Raw genomic sequence first — 16,299 nt, 5'->3', positions numbered from 1 at the left:
GAGAAAGCCCGCGTGTAGCAACGAAGACCCAACGCAGCCAAAAATTAATTAATTAACTTAAAAAAAAACAGGTCAGCCCTCTACCGGCATATTCACTTGCTCCTGAAGCCAAGGTCTATCCTGCCAGAGTGAAGCTAAGGTTGAGGCCTGCACTGTCACCGTCCTGGCCCTGTGGTCACAGAGCAGCGTGGGGGGTGCCCACGAAGACCGCGTGGACGCTTCACACTGAGAGATGTCAGTTCAGTGTTATCAGGGCAAAGACCCAATCAGAAGGCTGGATCTGGGGGGAGACGGGTCCACTCTCGGAAGTCCAGGGGTCAGAGGAGGCATCTTTGTGCCAACTGCAGGCCCGGGGGCAGCTTTATAGCATTGGAAGGAGAACAGGAGAAGTTTATCCCCATTCTCCACACTAACTGGAGAGGAGAGACGTGTACATTCCCAGAGCCCGAATTTCTGAGGACACAGCCGAGCAGGGGCGGCTGAGACGCCCTCTCACTGTCCCTCCGGATACATCTCCTGCAGCAGCTGGGAACTAAGCAGGGCCGGAGGCTGGAACGCCCCGGTTCACCTTCCAGAAAGACAGGCCTGCAGAGATTAGGGAAGGGCAAAATAGATCCTTTCTAAACACAAATGGGGCGTGGTGAGCGATACATTTTTCTTCCACGTTAAGAATGAAAAAGATGATTACATATGCAGCGAGAACGAGAGCACTGTGGACGTTTTTTTTTTTTTTTTTTTTTTTTTAATACTTTATTTATTTATTTATTTATTTATTTATGGCTGTGTTGGGTCTCTTAGTTTTCGTGTGAGGGCTTTCTCTAGTTGCGGCAAGTGGGGGCCACTCTTCATCGCGGTGCGGAGGCCGCTCTTCATCGCGGTGCGCGGGCCTTTCACTATCGCGGCCCCTCCCGTTGCGGGGCACAGGCTCCAGACGCGCAGGCTCAGTAGTTGTGGCTCACGGGCCCAGTTGCTCCGTGGCATGTGGGATCTTCCCAGACCAGGGCTCGAACCCGTGTCCCCTGCATTAGCAGGCAGATTCTCAACCACTGCGCCACCAGGGAAGCCCACTGTGGACGTTTTTATGCCGATACATTTGAAAATGTAAACGAGATGGGCAATTTCCTAGGGCGTCTGGGTAGCTTTCAGTCAGTAAAGTGGCCTGAGACGAGGTGGGCAGGGGCCGGGCTGATGAGGGCCAGCAGAGCCGCAGATGCCCTGAGCCCAGGCTGATCAGCAAGGCCCAGCCCTCATCCAGCCTTCTTGAGGCCCTCGGCCACCACTGGCTCCATGAGGGCATCTGTACAAAAGCAGAAACGGGCCAGAGGGGATCTGAGTGACCTCACACATGGGCCTCCTCTCCGGTCCTTGGAAACAACACAGCAGATTCTACTCTCTGCTCACCACTTTTTTTTGCTCAATTCAATGCATTTTCAGCAAAAGCTATCATGTTGCCGAGGCCTGTGCTGATCTGTACTGTGAGGAGGGCGGGAAGGGAGGGAGGGACCCACCGAGAGCCCTGTAGGTCCCTCCACAGGGAAGACCCCCGGCTGGGACCTGCCCCATGTCCCAGCCTCGTGGACCCCCTGAGCCTCAGTTTCCGCCCCTGCCTGCTGCCCAGCTCATGGTCAGGCGTCCCTTTGGGCCCAACTGCTGTCCCCTGGTACTGCCGGTTCCTGGCTCATCCACACTAGGGAGGGAAGGGAGCCAGGTCCCAGGCCAGGTCCTGTCCTGCGTGTCCTGGGAGCCTCGGGCACAGGGTCTGCCCCTTACGGTCCACAGCATGCTGTGCTCTGACAGAGCTGCTGGGGGCCCGGAGAAGCCAGCCACCCCGAGCTCCGAGCTGCGCAGGCAGGATCCCTGGCAGGGGCCCTGGAGACCAGGACCTTCCTCTCCTGACTCTGCAGGTGAGAAAACAGGTGCCAGCCCCCTGCCCACTCTGCCCTGGGGACATGCCTGCAAACGCCCAGGGCATCTCTGTCCTCAGGGAGCAGAGAAGCAGGGATGTCTGGGCAGGAAAACAGTGGGGGCTGGGTGCCCACCTGTCCCCTCTGCCCCGGCCGCCTCACTGCAGATGCAAAGCAGGCGGTGAGTTGTACGAAGGCTCTCAGCGTGCACTGGGAGGGGGGCCTGGGGCACCCGGGGACCCAGGCAGCCTCTGTCTAGTGTCCCCTCCGCTCTCCCTCCCCTCACAGGGCATGGGGTGTGGGTCGTCCCCCCCCAGGTTCACCTACCGGGGACGGGGCACTGGAGCCCTGAGGCCACACAGCAGTCTGGGCCATCCAGCCAGTGGTTGGAGGCAACTTCAGGTCCCGCAGGTGAGAAACGCAGCCCCACGGAGACCAACCCGAGCTTGTCGACCTGCTTCTCAGAGCCCAGCTCTGCCAAGAGGGGAGCACTGCGCCCCGAAAAGGCCCCCTTCCCCGGATGTCAGGCCGCACCCCCAAGCCCCCTGGTCCTCTGGGGTGTGAGCAAGGCTGGCCTGAGGGAAGAGAGGACCTTCGGCAGCCGGAGATGCAAAGGCAGCAGAGGGGGTGGTTCCTGGCCCCTGAGGACACCGTGAACGCCGAGGCCGGGAGGGGCCGAGGACGAGCTGCCGCCCCGAACCCTCTCCTTTTCATACAACCCACACAGCGGTCACCCGCGTGTCCCCGTGACCTCCGTGCTCAGGGTCCGAGCGGCCCAACACCAGCTTCTTTCTCCCAGCCAGATGGGCTGGGGGGGATCACCTTGTCTGGAGGCAGGGGGTTCCCCGGAAGTTGCTGTTGTTGCTTCAGGCTGGTCCAACCTCCCCTGCTGGGTGGAACCATTTCCCACAGGTCCTGGAGCTCGGACCCCCGCCAGTGAGGTGCGACCTGGGTGAAGTCACCTGTACGCCCCCTCCCCGAGTGGGGGGGACTACAGGGATGCCGGGGGCGGCCAGCAGCCTTCTGGGCTCGGGCGGCAGGCGGGGTTCGGAGAGGATGAAGGCCGTGGAGGCTTCCGCGGACAACCTTTGACAGTCAGTCTGAAGCCTCCAAGCAGGAAGCCCAGAAGCCAACACCGTCTGACATTGACTTTTCTTTTATTTGTGGTTGTGATATGATGTATCCTGTAAATGGATTTAAAGAAAATGTCCAGGAAATAACCACACAGCTGGTGACCTCCGGAAAGCAGCCCTTCAGACAGGGAAGTGTGTCCGAGCTGGCCCTGTGGGAGCTGGATGGAGGCCTCTCCCCTCCTTGCCCGCCCCATCCTCAGGGCCAGCCCCAGCTGGACCTCCCAACGTCGAGCCCCCGCTTGCTCACCCAACAGGAGACCCGGGAAACCACGTTTTCCTTGCACAGAAATGGTTTCTCCTTCCTTGTGGTCTCTGCCTCACCTCGCTGGCCCCTCGCAGGAAGCTCAGCCCTGGGGTTCGGTCTGTGTCCACAGTCCACAGCTGGGGAAGGGGGCGGGCCTCTGGACCCCAGCCAGGGTGGGGGGCGGGTGGGGCTGGGGGAAGATGCTCCGGTCTTCAGGGAGGGGACGTCAGGCAGAGGGAGTGACCTGGGGGTTCTAGGAAAGGGAAGGGGTCAGGGTGGAGGGATGGGAGGTGGAGTTGGCAAGGTCAGCGGGGCCTGCAGGCCACGCATTCGGTGGGACTCTGAGTTGCAATGGTCAGAAAGCTGGTGTTCCAGTGTCTGCACAGAGGGGCTTTCCTGGCCCCTGTGCTTTTGAAGTCCAGGGGTGGGCTTGCTTTAGGCAAGGTTGGATCCAGACACTTGGTGCAAATACTCTGGCAGGTTTCTTTTCTTCCTTTCTTTCTTTTTTTTTAAAAAAATACTTATTTATTTATTTGGCTGTGTTGGGTCTTAGTTGTGGCATGCGGGATCTTTCGTTGCGGCGCGTGGGCATCTCTCTAGTTGTGGCTCGCAGGCTCAGTAGTTGCGGTGTGTAGGCTTAGTTGCCCCGTGGCATGTGGGATCTTAGTTTCCCGACCAGGGATCGAACCCGTGTCCCCTGCATTGGAAGTCGGATTCTTAACCACTGGACCACCAGGGAAGTCCCTCTGGCAGGTTTCTTGCCTCTCTCAGGGGGTGGCTTCATCCTCAGACCAGCTCTTCCCCTGATATACCTTTCGGTCAGCAGCTGGACGTCTACCTCTGCCAGTAGAGCAACCACACTTTCCCGTAAGCTTCGGCAAAGGCCTTGAGGCCAAGGGGACGGTCTGACTGGCCAGGCCTGGTGCTCCACCAGCCCCTGGGCGAGGTGGATGAGCCCACCCAAAGCCCCAAAGCCTGAGAGCAGAGAATAGAGGCCCGCAAAGGGAAATGGAGGCGCTAGTACTGGGAGTCAGGACAAGCGTGGGGCAGGAAGGTGCCACCTGCCCGCGACATGGTGTGGGGTGTGGGGGCATTGGGTTTGCCTTCAACTCACGTGTTGGTCCCTCTCTGTCTGCTGCCCCTCCCCTGTCTTCACTCCAGCCTGGCTGTGCCCAGCACCGGCTCCCGTGTCTGCACAGCCGGGGCTCCATCCTCTAGTTTCCAGTGCAATTGCCTAGGAAGCTGGCTCCAGCCAGAAGGAGGGTCTCTGTGCAGTGAGGGAGCTACCCTGATGGGTGGGGAGCAGCTTAAAGGTGGGCCATCTGGTCTTTGCGGTCTTGCCCACGTGCCCTTTCTGGTGGGAGGGAGGCCACTGGTGCCACGCTCGGCTACCTGGGGTAGGTGGGTACTGACCTTGACTTCCTCCTCACCTTCCCTTAATGGGGCAGGAATGACAGCAGCCCTGGATGCTCCTGCAAACCCCATTAGCTCCTACTTCTGGGCAGGGAGCTGTCAGGGGGCTCTGGCTGGGGGATCTCAGGGCTGGTAGATCCAGGATCTGGGATGGGCTGTCTCTATGGGGCCAGGGGAAGGGGCCCAGAATCCATCCACGTTCCTCAGAGGCTGTGGCTGGTGGCACAGGGGGCTCCAGCCCCTCCACAGAGCTAAGCCCTGGTACTGGGCCTTCGGAGGACAACAGACGGTGACCCCGCTGGCCACTGGCAGGGGCAGCTGCAGAGGTGGGTATGGGGCCTGATGTGGGGTGAAGGGTGGGGTCCCCCGTGATCTCTGGGGACAGTTAGTTTGCTACACCAGCCCAGAACCCTCAGCTGGGAAGCAGAGCTTCCTCACATCCGCCCTCCCCAATCCTGCACGGGGACACGTAGGGCACAGCCCTCCCCCTCCCCTCCCCTGCTCTTTGCCCAAAGATGCCCTGCACAGAGAAAATGCCCAGGTGGGGGAACAGCAGAGCTGGCAACTCCATGCCTGGCCCTTCCACCTAGCCAGGAGCTGCCAGACCAGGAAAAGCTCAGCACTGGTGAGCCCCCAGCCCCAGAACAGGCTAAGGGCATGGGCACCAGGCTCCGCAGGGAGGCCTCAGGCTGGATCTAACTGGATTCTCTCCCCTACCCCCCACCAGCTGCAAAAGCTCTGAACAGTCCCGTTTCTGCCCAGCTCCTCTCTGGAGTGGGCAGGTGGAATGGTCACCTGGCTGCTCTCTGGCCCAGAAGACCTGGCAGTGGAGACCTGGGCCACCGTAGAGCATGGCCCCCTCTGAGCACTGTCCCGTCCCTACCCCTCGGGCAGAGCGGCCGCGGCGACCTCAGCTTCCCCAGGAAACCGGTGTGAGCAAGCTGGTCGAGGCCCCAGGGAGCTCGGGGTGAGGACGCGGGGTCCCTGGATCACTGTCACTTTCTGCCCCCTGAGTTCCCCACAAAGCTGGGCAGGAGTCTGAGCCCAGGGCCCTCCCTGCCTGGGGAGGGGGTAGAAGCCAGGGGCAGGGCCAGGGGTGCCTCTCTCCAAACCTTCGCCCGCAGCCCTCCCCAACTAGGTGCAGCGGCCTGGGGAGACCCTGCTTGGGGTCTCAAGGAGCTGGAGAGGCCTGGTGTTGGGGGCAGGGTTTTCTGGCTGGTGTGCTGGGTCTGGGTAGGGGACCGCTGACCCTTGGCTTCAGGCTCTGGTACAGGGCTTGCGATCTGGTGCTGACCCGGAATTTGGCGGGATGACCCGGAAATAGTGAGGCGGGGGTGGAGGTGGGGTGCTCCTTGGGTGGGTGTATGGGGACCAAGGACTCAGTGAGTGCTGCAGCCCACCTAGTCCCTCCTCTCTCTCCCCCAGATGAGAACAGCACCTGGAAGTGGCTGCCGGGAGACTACAGCCCACAGGACAGTTGCCAGGGACCCCTCCTCGCCTCCCTGCCCAGGGCTCAGAGGTGTGCTGCCTGCACATGATGTGCTCCTACTTCACATCCAGTCACATCAGGCAGGCCTGGCTAGGTGTCCCCTGGTCCTGGAGAGGTGTCTTGAGCACGGGACGGTTAGGTTGGAGGGGATGGAGGGCCTACGGTCTCAGACCTCCTGGACACCAGAGTGCGGGAAGGTATGTGTCCCTCCTTCCCCGGGTAGTGATGCCCACCCGCTGCACCAGGTGGGCTTGTGGCGGGGCTGTTCCCTTTGTCCAGCCCTGGCCCTCTTCCCGGGCGATCCGGAGGGTTGCCCCAGGGCCATATCTGCGGGGAGGCGGGGGAAGGATTAATTAGAGCCGAGAGTGGTCCACCCTGTAGCTAGCTGCCTCTTCGGTGCGGAGTGAATAGTTTCAGCAGAGAAAGTCTCATCTCTCTGGCGCCCCTCCCAGGTCGGCGCTGTCCACCTCTAAAGGAGCAGAAGCCCTGAGGGCGAAGGAGTTTCCGTCCTCACCCGCTCCAGGTCACGGCAGATGGGACCCTTTCTTTGCCGGTCCCCACCGCGGGTCTGGGATGGGGCGGCGTGGAGCCGCGCGCGCTCGCTCCAGGCCGCTGCTCCCCACCATCCGGAGGCACGGCATCCTTGCCAGGTGTGGCCAAGGAGAGTCGCGGAGCTGTCCCCGGGCGCCACGACTCGAGACCCCAGCCCGCCGCGGCCCACGGGAAAGCCCGGGAAAAGCCTGGAAGGAGCAGGGAAAGGGCAGGGCTCCGAAGGGCGCTCACACGGCGACAGGCCGAGGGGCACAGCCGCCTGGGCGGCGCCAGCCCCCTCCCCACCCACGCGGCCACCCCCTCTCCTTTGAGATCCGCCCACCGCAGGGGCCGCGGCCCGGCGAGGGTTAAGGGGGGCGGGGCGATGAGTGGCCCCGCCTCCGCCGCCGCGCCGGGTCCGAGCGCGCACGGGGCGCGGGGGCGGGTCGGAGCGGGCGGCGGCGGAGGGCGCGGCGAGCCGGGCGAGCGCGGGGAGCGGCGGTGCGGCCGGCGCGACCCACTGCCCGCGCCCGTGCGCCCTCGAGCCCGCGCCCCGCCGCCGCCCGGCCCAGCCGCAGGATGCGCGCTCCACTGTTGCTGCTGCTGCTGGCCGCCTGCGCGCCGCCGCCCTGCGCCGCGGCCGCCCCGACGCCGCCGGGCTGGGAGCCGTCGGCCGACGCGCCCTGGTGCCCCTACAAGGTGCTGCCCGAGGGCCCCGAGGCGGGCGGCGGGCGCCTGTGCTTTCGCAGCCCGGCGCGCGGCTTCCGCTGCCAGGCGCCCGGCTGCGCGGCGCACGCCTCGGCCGGTCGCTCGCTGCGCGCCAACGTCCTGCGCAACCGCAGCGTGCTGCTGCAGTGGCGCCTGGCGCCGGCCGAGGCGCACCGCGTGCGCGCCTTCGCGCTCAACTGCTCGTGGCGCGGCGCCTACACGCGCTTCCCGTGCGAGCGCGTGCTGCTCGGCGCCTCCTGCCGCGACTACCTGCTGCCCGACGTGCACGACGGCGTGCGCTACCGCCTGTGCCTGCAGTCGCTGCCGCTGCGCGCCGAACCCGCCGTCGCCCCGGAGCCCGTCGCGTCCGCCGAGTGCGTGGAGTTCGCCGCCGAGCCGGCCGGCATGCGGGAGATCGTTGTGGCCATGACGGCGGTGGGCGGCTCCATCTGCGTCATGCTCGTGGTCATCTGCCTGCTCGTGGCCTACATCACGGAGAACCTCATGCACCCGGCCTTCGGGCGCCCGGGCCTGCGCAGGCAGCCCTGAAGCGCGAGGCGCCCGCCAGCCCGGGCTCTGCCTGCCCGACTAGGGTGCGGGAGGCCCCAGGCCCTTGGCCCGCTCTCCCCTCCCCGCTTCTGCTCCCTCCTTAGGATCTCCACGCAGGGCTTGCTGGAGATAGATGGGGCACCGGCCGGCCCTTCCCAGGGCCTTGGAATCACCGCACGACCTTTCCAGCTGAGCAGCCGCCTCTGAAACTCCAGCTCAGGACTGGCCCTTGGGCCTGAGCGGAGATGCCAGCCACGTGCAGGGCTCTCCCCTCTCTCCAGAGCCCTTGGGGGGGACCGTCAGAACACAGAGACCCTTCTTGCAAGAGCCATTGGCACCCCCGGGCAGTCACCCTGCGCCTCCAGCCTGTGCCGAGTTGGAAAAAACTAGGCTGTCGTCATGGCTTGGTCACTGTGTGCTTTGCCAACTCAAGGGGGCCACTTGGAGCCTGTCCTCTCCCCGCCCCACCCCAATGGGCTTAGGTAGCTTCGTGCCTTAGTATCTCGGGCCCACTGCGGGAGCCCGCCACCCTTCCAGTGCTGTCCAAGAGGGTCTGTGGCCCCGAGACTGGCAGCTTGTGCGTGCTTCTGGCCAGAGCCCCCCTGGGGACCCTCCCTTCAAGCTTTGCAGGAGCATCCAGTTTGGGTAAGAAGCGTCCTGCGGTGTTTCCCTATGTGGGCATCTGACAAATTGGGAGCCATGACTTAGCTCAGCAGGCAGCCCAGCGTCCAGCTGTTGTTTCCGGGGGTGAGTGTTCCCTGACCTCGGGGGAAGCTGGTAGTTCACCAGGGCTGGGCTCCCTCCCCTTCCTTTTGTGTGTCTGGTGAGGACTTTCCATGGTGACTGGGGGCAGGTGGCTGGGAACACGGGGCCTGGTCTGAAAGAGCAGTGCCGTATCCAGAGGGTGAAGGATAGATGCCAACTTGCCCAGCTGGACCTTCCACTGTGATCTGGATCCCAAGCCTCAACCACGGCATGACGGACAGCACCACGCCACCCCATCCCTGAGCCAGTGGCCAGCTGCCCCGGATCTGGCTGGGTGCTGCCCCCTGCCCACCTACCCACTCGCTGTGGACTGAAGGCCGGCCTTGCCCCTCTCCGGGCAGACCTGAGCGTCTTGGCCGAGGTTCCCTCCTATGCCAGCCACCTGACGATGCTGGGCACTGGGAGGGGCGAAGCATGGCTCGCCCGGCTCTGCGTGAGCCCCTGACTGTGGCTGTCCTGGACCCGGCACATCTGGAGTCGCTGTGGCTAACTCAACTCCCCCTCCCCCAGCAGCCACCAGCGACCCTCACACCAGCAGCCTGGCTGGTGCCCCCGCAGCGCCCACTCCCTACCTCTCTGCCCTTGCTCTGCCCGTCCCTGGCGTGGCACTGGTCAGGCGTGAGCCTGGTGCCAGTGTCTAAATGTCCATCATTCTTAGACCAAAACCACTGTCTTGTGTACTTATTTGGGAGGGGGGGAGAGAAGGGGGAGGGGGAGAGTTGAACCCCTTTTTCCCAGCTCCTCAGGCATCAGCCCAGTGGTTGGCCCTGGACCCTTTGCCAGGTCACGTGGGGTGAGCCCAGGCCGGGAGCACAGGCACCCTGCCCTTGCGGCTTGTGGCAGAGGGACAGGCAGGGTGTCTCCCAGCTGGCCTGTCCGCCTTCAGAGCTTGGACAAGCGTCTTCTCCCGGGCCTGCTCTGTGGGGCGGGGGTAGGGAGCGGCACCTGCTGCAGTTGGAAATAGCCCCGCCTCAGGGATGGCCCGCTTGAGCTGTGACAGGCAGCAGTGAAGCGGCTCCAGAAGGGCCCCCTCCCCGGCCTGGGCCTCCCCGTGCGGTGCTAGAGCTGGGGGGTGGGGGCCAGAGGACGGACCTGGGGCCCCTGTGTGTGGCACACACTGCGTCACCCCCTGCATTCCCTGCTGGGCCTCCCCCACCTGGGCTAGGCCGTCCTTGAGATCCTGGAGCTGGCTGTGACCCTGAGGAGCAAACAGCTGGGGGCGGGCCATGCTCTGAGGAGTGACTCATCCCTCCCCTCCCGCCAAGGGGGCGGGGTGCAGTGAAGTGTCTAGACAGCCAGCGGGAGTGGAAGGGGTTCCAATTCCTGCAGCCTAGCTCCCTGGGGGACCTTTTCCTCCTGCAGCCCTAGGCCACCCGTGACAGGTGCTCAGGTGTCTTCCACAAGGGTGGGGCTGGCAGCCCTGGTCCCAGGCCCTGGTGCCCTGCTGTCCATCCTCTAGCTCCTGTGTGCAGCTGGGTTCACAGCGGGCCACGGTGAAGTTCTTGGAGGCCTGCCCTGGGCCCTTCCCCCAGCCCTGCGCCTGATTTGGGGCCCTGTCTGTGGCCCTGATTGGGCTCCCGCCAGCTAGAGCCACAGGCCTGTCCTACCAGCCGATTCCTGAGGCTGCTCAGCACCGACCCGCAGTCCTCTGCTCCGGAGATGCCTCTTCAAGGGCTCCCTTCAAGGGCTTCTCGGAGGCCCAGTGTCCAGCTCAGCAGGGTCCAGCGGAGGAGTCCTGGCCTGGGAGACGGCATGGAGCTGGGGTCCACGAGGAGCACTTCTGCCTCTGAACCACTGTCACCCCTGAACACTGCTCCTTCCCCAGGTGGCCCTTCCATTCTCCTGGGGGTGCAGGGGACACCCAGGCTCCTCCCCTACTGAGCCCCCAGTCCTCCATCCCCACCACGTCCTGGAGGAGCACCCCCCGACCCCCCAGGTCGCTCTCTCTCTGACTCGTGGCTGGTGGGTAGACGTGCGGCTTCCCTGTGCCCTGGAGGTGGGGGTCCGGATGCCTTGTTCCTCAGTCAAGACTTCGTCTTTCTTATGGTGCCTGAAGGTAACTTCCTTAAGTTTATGATTTTCTGACGTGGAGTAGAAAGAACTGCTCTGATTCTGAAACACTGAAGGGTTGCCTGGGCTGTTGGCCTGGCCCTGCCTTTTAAGAGCCACGCAGCCTTTCAGTGCCTCAGTCTCCTTGTCTGTGAAGTGGAAACAGTCACAGGACCTAACTCAGAGGCCTGATTGGAGGCTTATGTGAGATCAGCCAGGCGGAGAAGAGTAAGTGGTCCGTGCTTGTTCCTGTCTATGCCACAACTTGATGTGCATCCAGGCCGAGACAACCCCCGCTCCGCCTGCCCACGGCTGCATCCCTAGCCTGACCCTGCTCGGAATCCTGAGGTCCTTGAAATTCCACCACCAAACACACTCCCTGCTCACTCCCCAAAGCTGACCCACAGCTTGTGTTCCTCACTCAGCCAGCAGGAGGGATTCACGGTCATTCTGTGGATGCATGCCCAATGCCCTGTGTGGCAGGCTCTGGGGCCCCAGCAGTGACACCACAGGTAAGATGCGGGCCGGCCGGCCTGCTCAGGCCCCTCCCACGGCCCCCAGGGCAGCTGCTAACTCCCCCGGTCCCCCGGACATTCAGGCCTCCAGCCTCCTAGGAGAAGCTGGTTTCATCAGTGCTGGCTCGTGAGGACCTCACACTCCCAGGGGCCGCTAAGCCGGGGGGTGGGGGCGGACACACAAACGCGCAAGCAGGATCAGGGGCAATGGAGGAAACATTTCTCCACTGGGGCAGGGCTGTGGGGCTGGCATTTCCCTGGTGATCTCAGGATGGGGGGTCTGGGCTGTTGGAGCTGGTCTACAGGGACAGCCAGGGAGCTGCTGGAGACCCTGGCCTGGGGGATGGACAGTTTGGCCACTTCAGCCTGAGTCTAGAGAGTCCTGGGTCCCTGACACCCAGAGCCTCCTCCAGCCGCATCTCTCTGGGTACTGGAAGCGTGACCCCAGCAAGCACCAGCCAGGAGGGTAGGAAGCGTCCACATCCCAGGGTGGGGTCAGGCTGCACCTTCTGAAGTCAGGAGCCCAAGGGCCACACACACTACCTCTTTCTTTCAAGGTCCCAGATATCCCCCCTCCTTTAGAGATCTGTTATTTCATTTCTATGCTGTATCGGCTGTCTTTTCAAACTTTCATTTTTTCTAATGACCTCAGTAAAATGTTCCCTCCATTTCTGATGCAGGGTGTTCTTTCATAACTTTCATAGTTTTCCTAACTCTGTTTAGCGTGATGAAATATTCAGTTAAAATGTCTACTTGTGGGCTTCCCTGGTGGCGCAGTGGTTGGGAATCTGCCTGCTAATGCAGGGGACACGGGTTCGAGCCCTGGTCTGGGAAGATCCCACATGCCGCGGAGTGGCTGGGCCCGTGAGCCACGGCTGCTGAGCCTGCGCGTCTGGAGCCTGTGCCCCGCAACGGGAGGGGCCGCGGTAGTGAGAGGCCCGCGCACCGCGATGAAGAGCGGTCCCCGCACCGCGGTGAAGAGTGGCCCCCGCTTGCCGCAACTGGAGAGAGCCCTCGCACGAACCGAAGACCCAACACAGCCAAAAATAAATAAATAAATAAATAAAGTAGCTATAAAAAAAAAAAAAATGTCTACTTGTTTTTGGGGCATGCCTTTCTGGCTTGTCTTCTCTGCCTACAGGGATGTCAGCACGCTTTTCTCTTTTTTCTTATGCAGTCTGGGTGGGAGTCACTCGCTGCTCTATCTCCTTGGTCACGTGTAACGAAGCTGGGTTTCCCTCGCTCTTAGGTGGGGAGTGGGTGGGCTGGGATAGCGTTCAGAACTTCCCAGCTCTGCTGTTAACCACTGCGTTCATTACGTGGCCTCACACGTCTGGGATCTGCCTTTCCTTCCCTCCCCAACTTTTATCTGGACTCTCTCCTTCCTTTGTCCTGGGTGTCTCTGTCCTGCTCAGTTTGGATTCCAGTGCGACAAATTCTCCCCATGCCCATTCCCTTCTTCCCTCATAGCAACCACTCCGATGTTGTGCTGCTGATCTTGTTTTTAATTTTTACTCAACACCGTGTCTTTGAGATTTATCCATGTTGCAGAATGCACAAATTTTTAATTGTTTCTGTTCATTGCATGCAATTTCTAGTGTGTGTCCACCAGGCTGACTTGTCCTCAGCCCTGAGGGAACACAGGTAGCTGCCATTGCTAATCACAATGTCACCATGAAAACGCTCATCCACACTCCTCAGGGACCCGTGTGAGGATTTCTCTAGGTGAGGGGCAATGGATCTTAGGGGTGTGTGTACCTAACTGCACCAATATTATCAGTTTGTCCTTAACGGCCAAAGCAGTCAACACTCCCACCAGCAGGGCAGGTAGGTTTCTACTTCCGCAACTTCTCACAAATACTGTGTATTGTTCAGTTTTGTAGCCTTTGCCCATCTGTTGGCTGTGTAGCAGTAACTAGATTTGATTTTAATTTGCTTTCTTCTGATCACTGGAGAGGCTGCACACCACTTACTATTCCTGTTACCCATTTGAATTTCCCTGCGGAATAACTGCTTATTCATAATTTTTGTACGTTTTCCCATTGCTGTGGCTTTTTCCTCTTGATTTTCAAGAGGTCCACAAATACTCAGTGCTGTCCAATAGGACTTCCTGAAATTATGAAAATGGTATCTGTGCTGTATTAGTTTCCTGGGGCTGCTGTAACAAAACCACAAACTGGGTGTCTTAGAACAACAGAAATTTATTCTCTCATGGTTCTGGAGGCTGGAGGTCCGAAATCAAGGTTTTGCCAGAGGTGGCTCCTTCCAGAGGCTCTGAGGGAACGTTTCACGCCCGTTTCACGCCTCTCTCCAGTGTCTGGTGTGGCCGGCAATCTTTGGGGCTCCCTGGCTAGTGGACACATCACTCCAATCTCCAGGGACACCCGTCATGGCCTCCTCCTGTCTGTCTGTCTCCTCTGAGCCTCTGTGTCAGAATTTCCGTCTCCTTTCTCTTATAAAGACACCACTCACTGTATTATTGCCCACTCTAATCCATTATAATTTTTAAGTATTTCATTTACTTATGTATTTATTTGGTTGCACCAGGTCTTAGTTGTGGCTCACCAGCTCCTTAGTTGTGGCATGTGAACTCTTAGTTGCGGCATGTATGTGGGATCTAGTTCCCTGACCAGGGACCAAGCCCGGGCCCCCTGCATTGGGAGCACAGAGTCCTAACCACTGCACCACCAGGGAAGTCCCCTAATCCATTATAATTTAATTTTATTCCATCTGCAAAGACCCCTATTTTCAAATAAGGGCACATCCACAGGTACCAGGGGTTAGGGTATCAACATATTCTTTTGAGGAACACGATTCACAGTAGTCACTAGTCTAGTCAGTAGCTACTAGTCATTGTGGCTATTGAGGACTTGAAATGTGACTAGTGTAACCAAGAAACCACATCTTAAGTTTTAATTAATTTAAACGTAAGTTTAAGTAGCCGTATATATTTAGTGGGGCTGTACTGAACAGCACAGTTCTAGATACATACCTTTGACTATTTATTTTTTAATTAATTTATGGCTGCGCTGGGTCTTCATTGCTGTGCACGGGCTTTCTCTAGTTGCGGCTAGTGGGGGCTACTCTTCATTGTGGTGTGTGGGCTTCTCGTTGCGGTGGCTTCTCTTGCTGCAGAGCACGGGCTCTAGGCACGCGGGCTCAGTAGTTGTGGCTCATGGGCTCTAGAGTGCAGGCTCAGTAGTTGTGGCACACGGGCTTAGGTGCTCCGCAGCATATGGGATCTTCCCAGACCAGGACTCGAACCCATGTCCCCTGCACTGGCAGGCGGATTCTTAATCACTGCGCCACCAGGGAAGCCCCTCTTTGACTGTCTAGATGTTGCAAATATTTTCTCCTATACTGTGAAAATTGTTAACAGTGTCCTTTGTTGAAAACAAATACTTAATTTTGATGACATCATCAGACCTATCCTTTTTTTCCTATATGTTGTATGCATTTTTTTTTTTTTTTTGGTCTCAAGCAATCCTTGCACATCCAGAGAATACATAAATATTCCCCACGAGAATATTTTTTTCAACTGGCTTTATGACTTTACTTTTCATATTTAATTGTCCAGAGGTCACATTGTATATGGTGTGAGGTAGGGATCCAACTTTTTATATCAGCACACTGAGCCAATTTCCCCAATCCAGTCTGCAGAAACAATCCATCCTTTTCCAGTATGTGGTGGCCCCATATCATACACCACATCCCCACAGGGGCATGGGTCTATTTATGGGCTATTGTATTCTATTGGTCTGTTTGTCTTTTCGTACAGTGGTACCATATTATCTTCATTATTATAACCTTAACATCTGTAGGGTGAGTTTCCACATTGTACTCTCTTTATTTTAAATTTATATGTATATTTTTTTAAAATATTTATTTATTTATTTATTTATTTAAGCTGCACCAGGTCTTAGTTGCAGTATGCAGGATCTTCGTTGTGCCATGCAGAATCTGTTTTTTCAGTTGTGGCATGCAGACCCCTTGGTTGCGACATGCAGGATCTAGTTCCCTGACCAGGGATTGAACCTGGGCCCCCTGCATTGGGAGCACAGAGTCTTACCCACTGGACCACCAGGGAAGTCCCACATTTCACTCCTTTAAAATGGACTTAGTGAGACTTCTGATTCCAGCCAAGATGAAGTAACAGGGACCAGAATTACCCTTTCACCTGAAACAACTAAAAAATCATACAAAATATGTGAAACAACAGTTCCATATACATTGGCTATAATGCAATGAAGGGCCATGACCTCTGAGAGAAAGGAAAGAAATGAACTGAGTTCTGTGACTGCTCCAGCTTACTGTCTGGAGGATTTTCAGGATGCAGAGCAAGGAGGAGAGACTCAGGCAGAGCCCAGTATTGTCCTGGGTTGAGTGGATGGATCTGGGAGGCCAGGGAGGCCAAGATGGCTGCAGTTTGGGGGGCAGAACACAGAATAAGAAAGAGGATGTGAAGATCTATAGCTTAGGACTGACTAGTGTGTGTGTGAGGGAATCACCAGGCCAAGAAAGGCGCCAACAAACAGGATTAGAGGCAAGACTCCCCAGAGTTCAAGCAGGGCCAGGAGCAGTGTCTCTGACAACCAGCCAGAGTGCAAACCCAGCCCCAGGGCACCGATTTTACATGTATCAGCCGCTGGAGGTTGCCCCACAGCTCACTGATGCTCTGTTTATTTTTTCTCTTTCATTTTGTTTCGCTTTTCTGTTTCATTTATACTTTTTATTTGTATGTCTTCAATTTCACTAACCTTCTCTTCTTCAATGTCTAATCTACCATTAAACCCATCCAGTATACTTTTCATATCAGATATTTTAGTGCAATGTATAAGAGAACAAGTTGGTAAATTGTACTTTATCAAACTTAAGAACTTTTGTCCTTCAAAAGACATTGATAAGACAACAAGACAACCTGCAGAGAGAAAATATCTATAAATCACATATCTGGAATATACATACATAAACTTAATAACAACACAATGATAAATGCACA

The 16,299-nt window shown here is 58.5% G+C and overlaps 1 protein-coding gene across 1 annotated transcript; it reads left to right on the top strand.

Moving 5' to 3' along the window:
- Nucleotides 1-7,293: 7,293 nt before the first annotated feature.
- Nucleotides 7,294-9,393, top strand: FNDC10 (fibronectin type III domain containing 10). Its single transcript, XM_059894251.1, has one exon. It carries the CDS (start codon nt 7,294-7,296, stop codon nt 7,969-7,971), a length of 678 nt encoding a protein of 225 aa, XP_059750234.1. The 3' UTR covers nt 7,972-9,393.
- The last annotated feature ends 6,906 nt before the right edge of the window (nt 9,394-16,299 follow it).

Source organism: Balaenoptera ricei, chromosome 1, assembly GCF_028023285.1.
Source record: "Balaenoptera ricei isolate mBalRic1 chromosome 1, mBalRic1.hap2, whole genome shotgun sequence".
Taxonomy (NCBI): Eukaryota; Metazoa; Chordata; class Mammalia; order Artiodactyla; family Balaenopteridae; genus Balaenoptera; species Balaenoptera ricei.
Note: the sequence above shows the minus strand (reverse complement) of the source record. Positions and strands in the feature narration are given on the sequence as shown.